The sequence below is a fragment of the Ahaetulla prasina genome, chromosome 2 (assembly GCF_028640845.1).
Source record: "Ahaetulla prasina isolate Xishuangbanna chromosome 2, ASM2864084v1, whole genome shotgun sequence".
NCBI classification, from domain to species: Eukaryota; Metazoa; Chordata; class Lepidosauria; order Squamata; family Colubridae; genus Ahaetulla; species Ahaetulla prasina.
In genome coordinates, this window is record NC_080540.1 from 143,420,521 (window position 1) to 143,433,339 (window position 12,819).

The window sequence follows — 12,819 nt, forward strand, 5'->3', positions numbered from 1 at the left end:
ACTTTTCCCTTCCTCCTTGCATTTCCAAAATTACTCTGTCTTTTATAAATCCCTCGTGGCATCTTATGCCTCTCCCACATTTCTGTTTGGTGGATTATTTTTGTACCCAGAAGCAGTATATTACTGTACCTATTGTGACAAATGAATGCACAAATAATGCAGAGGTGGGTTTTACTTACCTTTATTACTGGTTCGCTTGCGCACGCACGCTCATTTTGCTCACGCACGCACTACTGCTGTGCATGCGCAGAAGTTTCTATGCATGCGCAGAGCGTATTTGATGACTTCCAGGCGGGTGGGCAGAGCCTTCATCCGCCGTTACTACCGGTTCTCCCAAACTGGTGCGAACCGGGAGCAACCTATCACTGAGATAATGGGATTTTATTATGCTGTTTCTCTATAAGGACTACCTCCTCATCCATTCTGTTGTCTTTTCAGCAGAATAGCCCTTGATAATTCTAGGAATATGGATCAGGCCACTCTTCGTTATGGTTTTTGTTTAGAGGGTTCCTTCCAAGAGTCAGGGTGAGGGAGAAGATTCACAACTGTAGAATCCTTGCAATGAAGTGAGAAAGTGCTTCCTAATGACAAAGTCCTTCATTTGAACGCACTGTCATTTGTCAGCAAGAATCTTAAGCTTTGGTCAATAGAGCTGCCCATAGGATCAGACTTACTGTCTGGCATACTACATAGTATCTTTTTGCAGTCTATTTAGAGATCCCACAAGGAGAGATTGAATATGTTTTCCTATCCAGAGCTCCTACACGGCTCAAAGCCTGTAAATTCTTAGATGTATCACATGAAGACGATGGCGATGAAGATGTTCTGGCCGAAAAGCTGAAAGTTAAAGAGATGATAACTTGCCAGGACTGTGAAGAGGTAAATGAGACTGTCTTAATCCTCCCATCTTAATGTCACTATGTACCGTATACAATAACACAGAAAGTTCCAAAGGTGCTTTTTCAAGAGGCAACTGGACTTTCCTTGTTTTTCCGTGAAGACAAGATAGAAGAGGAATGTCTTTAAGGAAAAACAAAGAAAGTCCACTTGCCTCTTGAAAAAGCACCTTGGGGGCAGCCATGACCTGGATGACTGAGAATCTCCATCGACAATAACACATAAAAGAAATAATTGGCTAGGCCATATTTGCAGTTATTAACACAAACAGAAATTATACTGAGAATTAATCTCTCCAGGGATCAGAGAAAGCAACCTGTAGTAAAATTATATTGATTATATCCCTGAATCAGCCATATTATTCCCCTCGTTCTCAGGAGTATGTAGAGAAATGTCAAATGGAACTGGCCTGGGATACCCTGCCCCCCTTTTCACTTTTACAATGTCCCTCTCTCTCATAATAACAGATGATATTCCTACATATTGGCTAATCATGCTGGCTAAAAGAAATAATCCGTCGACTCCGACATGACCTGTGTTTAACACACAAAATCGTCTATAGCAATATCCTTCCTATAAAAGACTACTTCAGCTTCAATCGCAATATTACAAGAGCAAAAAATAGATTCAAGCTAAATGTCAACCGCTTCAAACTTGATTGCAGAAAATATGACTTCTGTAACAGAGTTGTTAATGCTTGGAACTCATTACCTGACTCCATAGTCTCTACTCAAAATCCCAAAACCTTCAACCAAAAACTGTCTACTATTGACCTCACCCCATTCCTAAAAGGATTATAAGGGGCGTGCATAAGAGCACAATAGTGCCTACCGTTCCTGTCCTATTGTTCCCTTCATTATATCAAATTAATATAGTTGATGCATATTTTTTTACTTATATATTTTCTTCAGTACATGTTGTTTTATCTATGACAATTGTTTGTGTATACTGTTGTGACAAAATAAAAAAAAAAAATAATAATTAAAAAAAGAATTATTGTGCATCATATATACATGCTGATTCGCTGAAAGCTCAATTTTGTTTTGTTCTTTAGAAACCTGCAGTATTGGTCATCAGCTTACATAAAGAATATGATGGAAAGACTGATTTCCTCCTTGGAAGAAAAATAAAAAAAGTGGCAACTAACTATCTTTCACTTTGTGTTAAGAAAGGTTATCTTTAAATTATTTACTATGGAATTACTCTGTCAAAAACAAAACAATTAGCTTGTTGAAAAACAACAAGTTTTTCCCCTTTTTTTGCTTCTTTTTTAGGAGAAGTTCTTGGAATTTTAGGCCCCAATGGAGCTGGGAAAAGTACATTGATTAATATCCTAGCAGGAGAAATTGAACCAACTTCAGGCCAAGTATATAATTTTGATCAAATCTTTGTATCCACTCTTCCTCACTGGTTTTGCTTATTAATCGCTATTGAGTTCCCATCCACAAGATTCACAGTACTTTCTAGGCAAAGGAAATGGAAATTTCTTATTGAGATATATGTATTTCAGCATTATTAATGACGGAATATCACTATATCACTTGAAGTACATATTTCACTTAAGTACTTAAACCTCATATGGATGACCAGATATTTATATCCTCAAAACTGTGCCAATTTATGGGACCCAAGCAGCATTTCTTCAGAGAGCCTGCCCTCTGAAATTATTCATCCTCTGTGTGACTGCATGCACAGATTTGATGCACTCTATTAATCCCAGCAATCAATAGAATATGGGAATGGACATAAGAAATTAAATGAATCAATTTCTTATAAAATAAAGAAAATAAAGAACGAAGACTATTGGAAAATAAATTCCTGCATAAAAGCTTATATTACATTGGAATACATTTTTTGATAAAATAAAATGTTGTATTTTATCTATTATATTTATTTAACATTAAGATTTTAGTTAATTCAGCTTTTCACAACCTCCTTTAACTGGAAACTCTATGAAGGAATACTGAGAAGAGATTCTTGTATCCGCAGGTGCTGATGGGGGATTATTGTTTAGGTGAAAATATAATGGATAATTCCATGAAATATATGGGATATTGTCCACAGACAAACCCACTTTGGCCTAATATTACATTACAAGAACATTTTGAAATTTATGGAGCAATCAAAGGAATGAATCCTAGTGACAGGATCGAAGTCATAAAATGGTAAGAATCTCAAGTATTTAATTTTTGTATACATAAATTGTATTTTCTCTTACTGTGCAATGACACAATCTTGTTGAAGATACTGATTATATTAATATTTTATAAATGCAATAAAGATTCTAATATAGTTGGCTGTTTATTTACATCTAGTATTTTTGTTTATTTACTTATTACCTGCCTTTTCACCAAATAATGACTTTATTTTTTTTAAAAAATGGCAATTTCAATTTTTATATTTATTATTCTATATTTATTTATTGAGAATAGTTCAGCTGCAATAGTTCAATATCAACTTCAGTTGCATATAGTTCAATATCAATATGTATGCAACAGATTAATGCAAGTCAAGGTGCCTGCACTTGCCATCAGTTTATTATATTATTACCAAGAATATCTCAGTTTCTTCATTCTTGTACATATATTTCATAATTTTCCTTGAACAAAAGCATCTTAATAATTAACAAAAAAAATTGTGTATCTAACCATGTTAGATGTAATTCCAGTAATTACTATGAAACTACTTTATATTTTATATTTGAGTTCAATAAAATACCAGGTCCTTCATCACATATGATGGAAATACATATATAAATCCTGTAGACCTAACCCTGTCTTTAGACTTTTTTTTAAATTTTATTTTTATTATGATTTTTTTTCATAACAATTGTACATATTCAACAGAGCCATGACATTATTGTATATTTTGGATCTACCTTCCATATAATTTCTATATACATTATATATATCTAATCATCAATAGCCTTATATATATATTATTTTCTATTTCTATTGATTGTCCATGTGTACCAATTTTCCCAGACCGCTTAGTATTCTGAACCTTCTTTTTCTTGTAATTCTATGGTAAGCCTGTCCATTTCTGCGCAATCATATACTTTTTAGATAATCAGACTCTCTCGTGGTATGTTACTAAGTTTCCAATATTCCGCGAACACAATCCTTGCCACTGTTAGAATGTGCAAAATCAAGTATCTTGTTCCTGCCTTTAGACTTAATACCAATTAAAGTGAGCAGAAAATCTGGCTACCAACGTTCTGCAGTTTCCTGCTGAAGTTTTCAAAAGTGAAGTCAACAGAAATGGGGCTTGTGGGTTATAGTTACTGCTGCTATGAAGTATTTGGAAACAGCACTGTATGAGAGTTTTAAAGAAGTATATGTAGGTAATCATGTCTAATATTTATTATACTTGATGCGAAATTGAAAACATATTACTCTGGCTTCTATACTAGCAAAAAATGAAGAGTCATATATTTCAGCTGTAAGGTATTTCAAAAGATTATGTGACCCCATACCTCCGGACTGTACAAAACAGTGATTCTTCTCAAAACCCATTACTATCGGCCTTAAGAAAAAACCTGAATTCATGTATTTTTCTTGGCCTTCTCCCAATTTCTCTTTATAGAGATGTCGATGGTTGTAATGAAAAAAAAATCATTCTAAACTTTGTTATTATCACTGGTTTTTATTAATGTTTACATTTATTATATTATTTTTATGTTGTTAGTTACTTGGAAAGTTTTATGTTCTAAAGTGGGGGTTGGAAATATTTTAATTAAATATGTTGTGCTGAGTCTATCCTACCTGCCCCTCGTTTTACAATGTTCTATGGTTTTATGAGTCAGACTGCAGTTTCTTAAACGTGCAAATATTTAACATTTTATTAATACTCTTCTTTCAAGACTACAAATTGTACTTGTTTTCTACAGTTTTTCCAAAGCACTTGACCTTAAGGAACATCTACAAAAGAGAGTGAAAAAAGTTGATGCAGGAGTCAAACGAAAGGTATTTCCTATTTTTAAAAACTGATGGCGCAAGTTGTGTTATATAAAGCAAATGGGCAGCGAAGTAATCACTTCTAATTCTTTACTTTTCAGTTATGCTTTGCCTTAAGTATGCTTGGTAATCCTCATATCACTCTATTAGATGAGCCATCCACTGGTATGGACCCTATAGCAATACAGCACATGTGGTAAGTAGCCTCCCATAGTACTGGTAGGAAATATTGTGTTGCTTTTTGTGTAATTTAAGTTGTAATTTAATATACCATTAAGTGTTTTGTAAAGCCTATTAGCCTTTTTTCACTATCAAAATCATGGCTTTCTAAGCTCTTGTTTCAATAATCAAGAGAGAAATTTCAACTGTTACTCAAGGATTTCTCAAAGTTTAAATCTTGTAGATGTTTAACTACACTTTCAGGGAAAGAAAAGAGATCAGGATTCAGGAGAATAGAAAGTTCACAAATTGAAAAAAATAGAGAATGGAATGGAATGGAATAGAAAAGGGAAATGAGGGAGATAATAGTAAAAAAGGATGAAAGAAGGAGGAAGAGAAATAAGAATAGTTTTCTCCTAAATGGGTGAACAGATCACTTCTTGGTTCATCTATAGAGTTTTAAAAATAATCCCAGACATATAGGCCCTCCATAGAAATCAGCAAGGATTATTATATATGTGTCCATCTATTTCATAGGTAGTTCTATCATTCTACATGATGCAGAAAACCAAAAGTTTAGTGCTAACTTTTGCCTTTCCTTGGAAACCCAAGTTTGTGAAGGGCCAGATTATTTACACATGACTGAATTGTTTAATATCAGACCATTTACAGGCTTACTTAAGGAACCTATTCTTCTTTGTTGGGTTGTGCATTATATTGTACAGGAAAGCAATCCGAGCAGCCTTTAAAAGTAAAGAGAGAGCAGCTATTCTGGCAACACATTATATGGCAGAAGCAGAGGCAATTTGTGATCGTGTGGCTGTCTTGGTATCTGGAAAGTTAAGGTATTTCCTTAGAATCTTAATTGTTTTGCTTAAAAAAATGAAACTTAAAACACGATTGTGAACATTGAATTCATTATCTATCTATTTCATCTTTTCCCCACCTAACAAATAGGTACATTGGAACAGTTCAACATCTCAAGACTAAATTTGGCAGGGGATATTTTTTAGAAATGAAATTAAAAGAAACACCAGAATCACAGCAGAAGGAATACCTTCAAAGGAAGATTTTGAGCATTTTTCCAAATGCAAATTGTCTGAAAAGGTAAATGTTAATGGATTGATTCTAGATTTGGTCATGTGTAGTCCTAAAATTACCGTATATACTCGAATATAAGCCGATCCGAGTATAAGCCGAGGTCCCCAATTTTACCCCAAAAACTGGGGTAAACTGGGGACTCGAGTATAAGCCGAGGGTGGGAAATGAGGCACCTTGAAACCTCCTCCTCAGCTGAGAAGGCTGGCGGCTCCCCGCCCGCCTCTCACTGCACCGCAGGGCTTCAGTCCGTAAAATGTGAAAAAAGAAGAAAACCTCGAGTATAAGTCAGACCCGAGTATAAGCCGAGGCTAAAAAAAAAAAAACTCGAGTATAAGCCGTATAGACCCGAGTATAAGCCGAGGGGACGTTTTTCAGCACAAAAAATGTGCTGAAAAACTCGGCTTATACTCGAGTATATACGGTAGGCCTATTGAAATCTGAATTATTTAAAGGCAAAATAATGCTTTAGAACACATAAGGAACTTACCTAACATCTTTCATAAATCAAATACAATTTTTTCTAAGTTTTCCTATGAACAATGGTTATTACTTACTGTTGAGACTATTTAAATCAGCATGATTGCACTATATGGGGTAAAGTAATGCTTCTTTAATTATAGATTGCTAACTTTGCGAAACCTATGGTATGAATTATTTGTCAAATGTAGATATCTCCTGTCTCACTCTCAGAGTGATTCTGGGTGCATAAAAGCCATATAAGCATAAAAGCCATATAAAAATGGAGTAATCAGTAAAAGGAGCCAGATATTTTATGCATCTTACAATATGTCTTTGGCCTTCCCTAGGTATTGTCACCTTTAATATTTGTGAATCATGTCTCAATCAGTGCTTTAATTCTGTTTTATTCTTTTTTCTTACATTTACTGTATATTTTTTATAACTACTGTAATCTGCTACAGAATTTTTAAAATGTACTTTTAAGAAATGAATAATAATAGAATATATATAGAACTTTAGGCATATATATATTTTCTATGAATGTATTATGAAGAAAAATCCATCATTACAGATCCTTAATACTGGGCTATTTGCATAGTTCTACTTATAGATATTTTGTTGTTACTTTGGGATACTTTAATTCTGCATGAAACATGGACCTTTTTATTTCAACATCCTTCACTGTTCAGAAGAAACAATGAGACAGCCAGGATGGAGATCATTTGTTTAACTGTGGTTGCTACCAGACTGTTTAACTCCTTTCTTATTCAAATAAATAACTTTGAAATTATAAATCTAAAATCTTACCCTTGTTAAAGTAAGTTTGTGGTACTTGGAAGGCTTTTGTTTAAGTATTAGTCTAGTCAATTTAGCTAATCTGCAAAGAGGCAGAAGAAACACTAAATCCTATATTCAACTGATGCAACAATATCATTCAAACTGATTATAAATAATATAACACAGTTGCCAAAATGATTCACTGGAACATCTGCAAGAATTATCATGTGCTAGTAATGAACAATTGGAGGGAACATAAAGTTGAAAAAGTAGTCAAGAACAAACAGGTTAGAATATTGTGGGATTTTTGAATACAAACTGATAAAGATTTAATTGTGATTAAAAAGAAGAAGGTCTGGATAACTAATGTGGCAATAGCAGGAGATAGTGGAATAGAAGAAAAAGAATTGGAGGTGATCACAATGTATCCATATAGGAAAATAGAAATAGAAAGATTATGACATAAACACCCCATGATGGTCCCAGTAGTTATTGGCACACTGGGAGCCATACCAGAAAAATCTTGGGGGGAAAAATCAGAAACTGTGCATTGACAAACTTTCCATCTGCTAGTTACAAAAGGCCACAATGTTTGTATCTGCACATATACATCACCAATACATTATAAAATCCTAGATTCTTGAGAAGAATTAAATGCATATGAAGGCCAACTCAGCCGAAGCACAGGCAGCTGTGATTTCATATTGTTGTGTACATAATAAGTATTACTGTATATGGCTAAAACCGTGTACTTCTTGTTGAGGCTTATCTTTTTTACAGTTTTGCTTCAATTCTGGCATATAAAATTCCAAAAGAAGATGTCCAGTCACTTGCATTGGTTTTTTCTAAACTGGAAGAAGGTAAGGATTTAATTTTCTAAGTACACCGAATATAATAGAACCTTCAACTTCACTTATCCACCTTAATTTTTTTAACTGAAATTCATCTTGTTGTCTATCATCACTAACATTATCCTATTACATTATGTTTCTATATGCATTTATCTTTTTATCCAACCTTTTGTTTTCTGGTAAGCTTTTTTTCATATTGCTTTCTGATTAGCAGAGTGTCAGCGTTCCAGAAAATCCTCCTGCAGAAAAGACTCAGAAGCCACCATCTTTCAAAGTTCTTTTACTAGCATGGGTAAACTGGCACAGTTGGATGAAAACCGAAACTGTGGATTCTGGTTCCTCCCTCAATAATACAAATCCCAAAATCTCCACCCTCATGACCTCTCTGCCGGTCACATGCTCCAATCCTCAACCGTCCCATGTCGAAGCATCACTCCAGCCATTCCTTCTCCAGATGCGAACCTAGCCTGACCTTGACTGGCAGGAAGAATGTTGTTTTGTCTAATCATCCCTTGTACTACCACCTACCTCCCCTCCTTTCCCACAGAGGAGAAAGTGGCAGCGTGTGGAAGCCTTCGGCCTAGTATGGCTTCCAAAGCTGACACAGAGCTTTGTTGTGTCAGAGCAGTGTTCCTTTATGGAACACATTTATAGCATTAAAGCATCATGGCATTAAGTTGTGAAACATGGTCACAAAGTTACATTGGAAGTATACACATGCTGCCATGTTAATAACTGATGATGTGCAACCTTTGGAAGTTGTACAGGAACAAGAAAAGGAGAAAAGCAATGTTGTAGTACCACTAGTGCCATCCCTTTTAACATGTGTTGTCATGCTGTATGCATAAGATACCATGACACTTTCTTCAGAAGGAATCCAATGGACACTTCTGACAATCTTAATAGAAAGTGGAAGTCAGAATCAGCCATTAAATTGCCTATAAAGCCCCTCCCCAATCACATTTTGTTTCCTTTTTACTAATGTCTAGGTGTAAATGGTATAATATATATATATATATAGTCTCTCTGAATAATAAACAATTATTTCTGACAATTTTAACAGCAAAACATGCCTTTAATGTTGAAGAATACAGCTTCTCTCAAGCAACACTTGACCAGGTAATTCGATAAAGATTTACTGTAAAAAATCATAATGTGCCCTCCAAATGTATATATTCCACAAATGTCAAAGCAGTCACTTTATTATATTAAGTTTGTCATTTCCAGCCATAATTTCATAAATGTCCATTTGTTTTCTTGTTCTGCGACAAGGGCATAGGCAGGTCATTCAGAGGCAGCATTTCATTCACAATGTTATAAGAGCAGAAAGATTTTTCTATACACAGAGTCTCAACACATGACAATGGAGAACCTTGTCCTTCCTTCTGAGGTTTATCTCCAAATCATTAAGGGATACAAAGGAGCTGTGAATTTTGAATCTTTATTCAAAATTTACCTTTACCTTTAATTTAAGTATTTTTCGGAGTATAAGACGCATCTTCCCCCCACCTCCAAAAAAAGGGTGAAAATCTGGGTGTGTCTTATACTCCAAATGTAGCCCGGTCCAGCTTCTCAAACAGAGGTTTTGGAGGCTGAAAAAAGCATCAGAAACTAAGCTTCAGAAAAGAAGCTCCCAAACAGAGCTTCAGAAAAAAAGCCCCAAACAGAGCTTCAGAGGCTTTTTTTCTGAAGCTGTTTTGGAGGCTTTCGGAGGCAGAAAAAAAAGTTTTTTCTGAAACAGAGTTTCAGAAGTTTCAGAGGCAGAAAAAAAAGCAAGGCACAGAGCACACAACAAAGGAACCTATTGCTAAAATTCACCTCTGGGATCAGCTGATTGGCGGTATTCAGGGAGGCCAATCCACCTGCCAATCAGTTTTTTTCTTATTTTCCTCCCCAAAAATTAAGGCGCATCTTACACTCTGGTGCATCTTATACTCCGAAAAATACAATAACTCAGGTCACAAATCTGCCTACCTGTTGAGTGGAATTCTAGTGAGGAAAAGTTCTCATTAAAGCACTCATGCAGTGTTCATTTCTTTTAGGTATTTGTGGAACTTGTCAAAGAACAAGAGGAAGAAGACAGCAATTTTGCTACATTAAATGGAACAATTAGCTGGGAAAGATCCCAGGAAGATCGAGTAATTTTCTGATTTGTTGCACACTGAAGAATTTGGCGATTTCATTTTTAAGGGACCTTTTTGCCTGAAAATTTATGCTTTTTTTTTTTTTAATATGCACTGAGTACTATAACATACTCTCACACAGCTGAAAGAATTCACCTTCTTTGCCTTACTATGCTATAGATAGGATGAAACTGCTTTATTTTTTTAGTAATCTTATTAGGGTGCAACCTGCAATCAAGGGGCAATAGGATTGGTTATATCTTTTTCTAAATCTGCAGCAAGCATGGCATTTTGCGTATCAGATAATATAGCCAACGAATCAGATTCAGCATTAATCTAGTATTTATTTTTACGAAAAAGATTCCAATCAGATGTTCCTTTATATTTTGTTTTACAATGGGGGTAGAAAGAGATCAATGTTACAATGAAATTTATAAAAATAATATTCTCCTCTGCAGGGTTGGGAGATCTCAAAAATTATAGTTGGAGGTACTCAAGGCTGCAGGAGGAAGGTAAAATCAGCAAAAATTAATAATCTCCACCTTCTTTCAGTAACTGTCAGTTCAGAGATGAGCCTCCACTGTATTTTGCTCAATTCCATGAGCTGAGTTTATAGGGCAGTGGATTTACCCCACTATTTATGTATATTTATGAAACTTTTTATATGCAGTGCATTTTATGAAATTTTATTTTAAGAATTGCTTTATATTCCCACGTACCTTTTTTCCTTGTTAATGTTGCCGATCTGTGTACAATAAGCATTATATAATCAACAGTATCAGTTTTTAGAAGATACTGCTAAAGGCATTGTCTGTATGTTTGCCAGTTCCTGGAACCTTTTATCAGTTTTCATTTGAATATACTGTAGATAATCCTAAAAAAAGCAGTTGCCTAAGTACTTAGCTTTTAAATAGTTGTTATTTAGGTGACTTGCAGCTCAGGTATATCTTATAATAAATTTTAAAAAAAGCTGCCTCCCATTAACTTACTATTTATTCTGTGATGAAGATGTCATACCAAATAAAGATCATTTTTGAAATGGATATGTGAAGGGACAAGCAAATTGGACTGCTTTGCAAGTTGTGGCAACCCAAGGGAATTTTATTCCTGGTAGTGATATGACCACTCTCTTATACAATCCACTTAGGCTTGGTTGGAGAATCAAAATAACTGAGACTTAAGAGTGGGATGAATCTTTAGTCGACATATGTTGAAATGCAATGCAGTCTTTTCTTGGTCTTTGAACCTGCATTGAAAGAGAGAAGAAGTGCATCTTTTAGTGCAGGGTTGCACTCCATAGTGCAGGGGTCTCCAACCTTGGTCCCTTTAAGACTTGTGGACTTCAACTCCCAGAGTTCCTCAGCCAGCTTTGCTGGCTGAGGGACTCTGGGAGTTGAAGTCCTCAAGTCTTAAAGGGACCGAGATTGGAGACCCCTGCCATAGTGAGTTCCCTTAGGGTGGGGATCATGTCACACTTTTTAGCTCGAAGGGACACACTTGTTACCAGGTAGAAAATCAAGATGCATCCTTTGAGTCTATCAAACATACAACCTATAACTTAAAAACTAACTGATCTGATGATTTGTGTCAAGATTGCTGCTTTCCCACTGATAGTAGCCAAAAATGGTGATCTCTTTCCTATTAGCCATCTGTGGGTTTCTTTTTTCTTTTTAATTTGTATGCAGGCTGCTAAAAGTGCAGAGAAGGCTTGCAGGATATTTACTCGTGTCTAAATGAGGACAACTGTCAGCTATCCCTTTTCTAACTTATAGTAATTGCTTTTCCTTCTCCTAAGCATTCAGAACAATTGGGACTTAAGATGTTCCATACAAAGGTAAACTCCTGACTGCAGCAATAGGAAAAAGAGTTATAGGAGTTAAGATTAAAGAGATCTTAACTTGAAGTTATTATTATTTAGCATATGGGATGTTACAATTAGTTAGGAGACTACAATGTTAGCACAAAGTAGTTATTTCGCTGCCAAAGAGTACTAGTCTCTTTAGTTTGTGCTTGTGCACTTTCCAGTGTCACCTGAGGGGACAAACTAGCTTTGCACCAGAAAGATGGGTACCGTCTGTGGTGTCATCCACCTCTTTTCTCATCACCAATGTCACTTGCAGTTGGGTGTCGCATCTGAGCAGGTCCAGCATTGGCAAGGGTCTGACCGTCCACACAAAACGCCACCAGTGGTACCTATTTATCTACTCACATATAAGATGCTTTCGAACTAGGTGGGCAGAAGCTGAGGCAAATAATGGGAGGTCACTCCACCATGAGGTGCTAGGATTCGAACTGTCAGAGCAAAAACCATCTCTGGCATCTTAAAGCCACTGACCCACCATGCCTCTTAATAGCTTTACTGTCATAAAGCCTTCTGTGGGTCAAATCCACTAGTTATTTCTCACCCACCACTGAACATAAATAGTTGCATGCTTGACAGGACATAAAACTACAAGTGAATTGAAAAGGCAGTTAATAGCATCCCCAGACCTCTAG

The 12,819-nt window shown here is 35.6% G+C and overlaps 1 protein-coding gene across 7 annotated transcripts in view; it reads left to right on the plus strand.

Moving 5' to 3' along the window:
- The window catches only part of LOC131193153 (cholesterol transporter ABCA5-like), a 58,690-nt gene extending 47,100 nt beyond the window's left edge, over window positions 1–11,590 (plus strand). For 2 of the 7 annotated variants that reach the window (XM_058173060.1, XM_058173059.1), the window contains 11 exons: window positions 756–879; window positions 1,952–2,069; window positions 2,172–2,263; window positions 2,887–3,062; window positions 4,787–4,862; window positions 4,955–5,049; window positions 5,738–5,857; window positions 5,970–6,119; window positions 8,130–8,209; window positions 9,264–9,319; window positions 10,243–11,589. In XM_058173060.1, coding sequence (XP_058029043.1) covers window positions 756–879; window positions 1,952–2,069; window positions 2,172–2,263; window positions 2,887–3,062; window positions 4,787–4,862; window positions 4,955–5,049; window positions 5,738–5,857; window positions 5,970–6,119; window positions 8,130–8,209; window positions 9,264–9,319; window positions 10,243–10,350 — 1,195 coding nt within the window. In that variant the 3' untranslated portion in view covers window positions 10,351–11,589. Of the gene's footprint in view, window positions 1–755; window positions 880–1,951; window positions 2,070–2,171; window positions 2,264–2,886; window positions 3,063–4,786; window positions 4,863–4,954; window positions 5,050–5,737; window positions 5,858–5,969; window positions 6,170–6,535; window positions 7,878–8,129; window positions 8,210–9,263; window positions 9,320–10,242 lie in introns of those variants that run through there. The other 5 variants (XM_058173057.1, XM_058173063.1, XM_058173064.1 and 2 more) reach the window with 4 other exon arrangements.
- The last annotated feature ends 1,229 nt before the right edge of the window (window positions 11,591–12,819 follow it).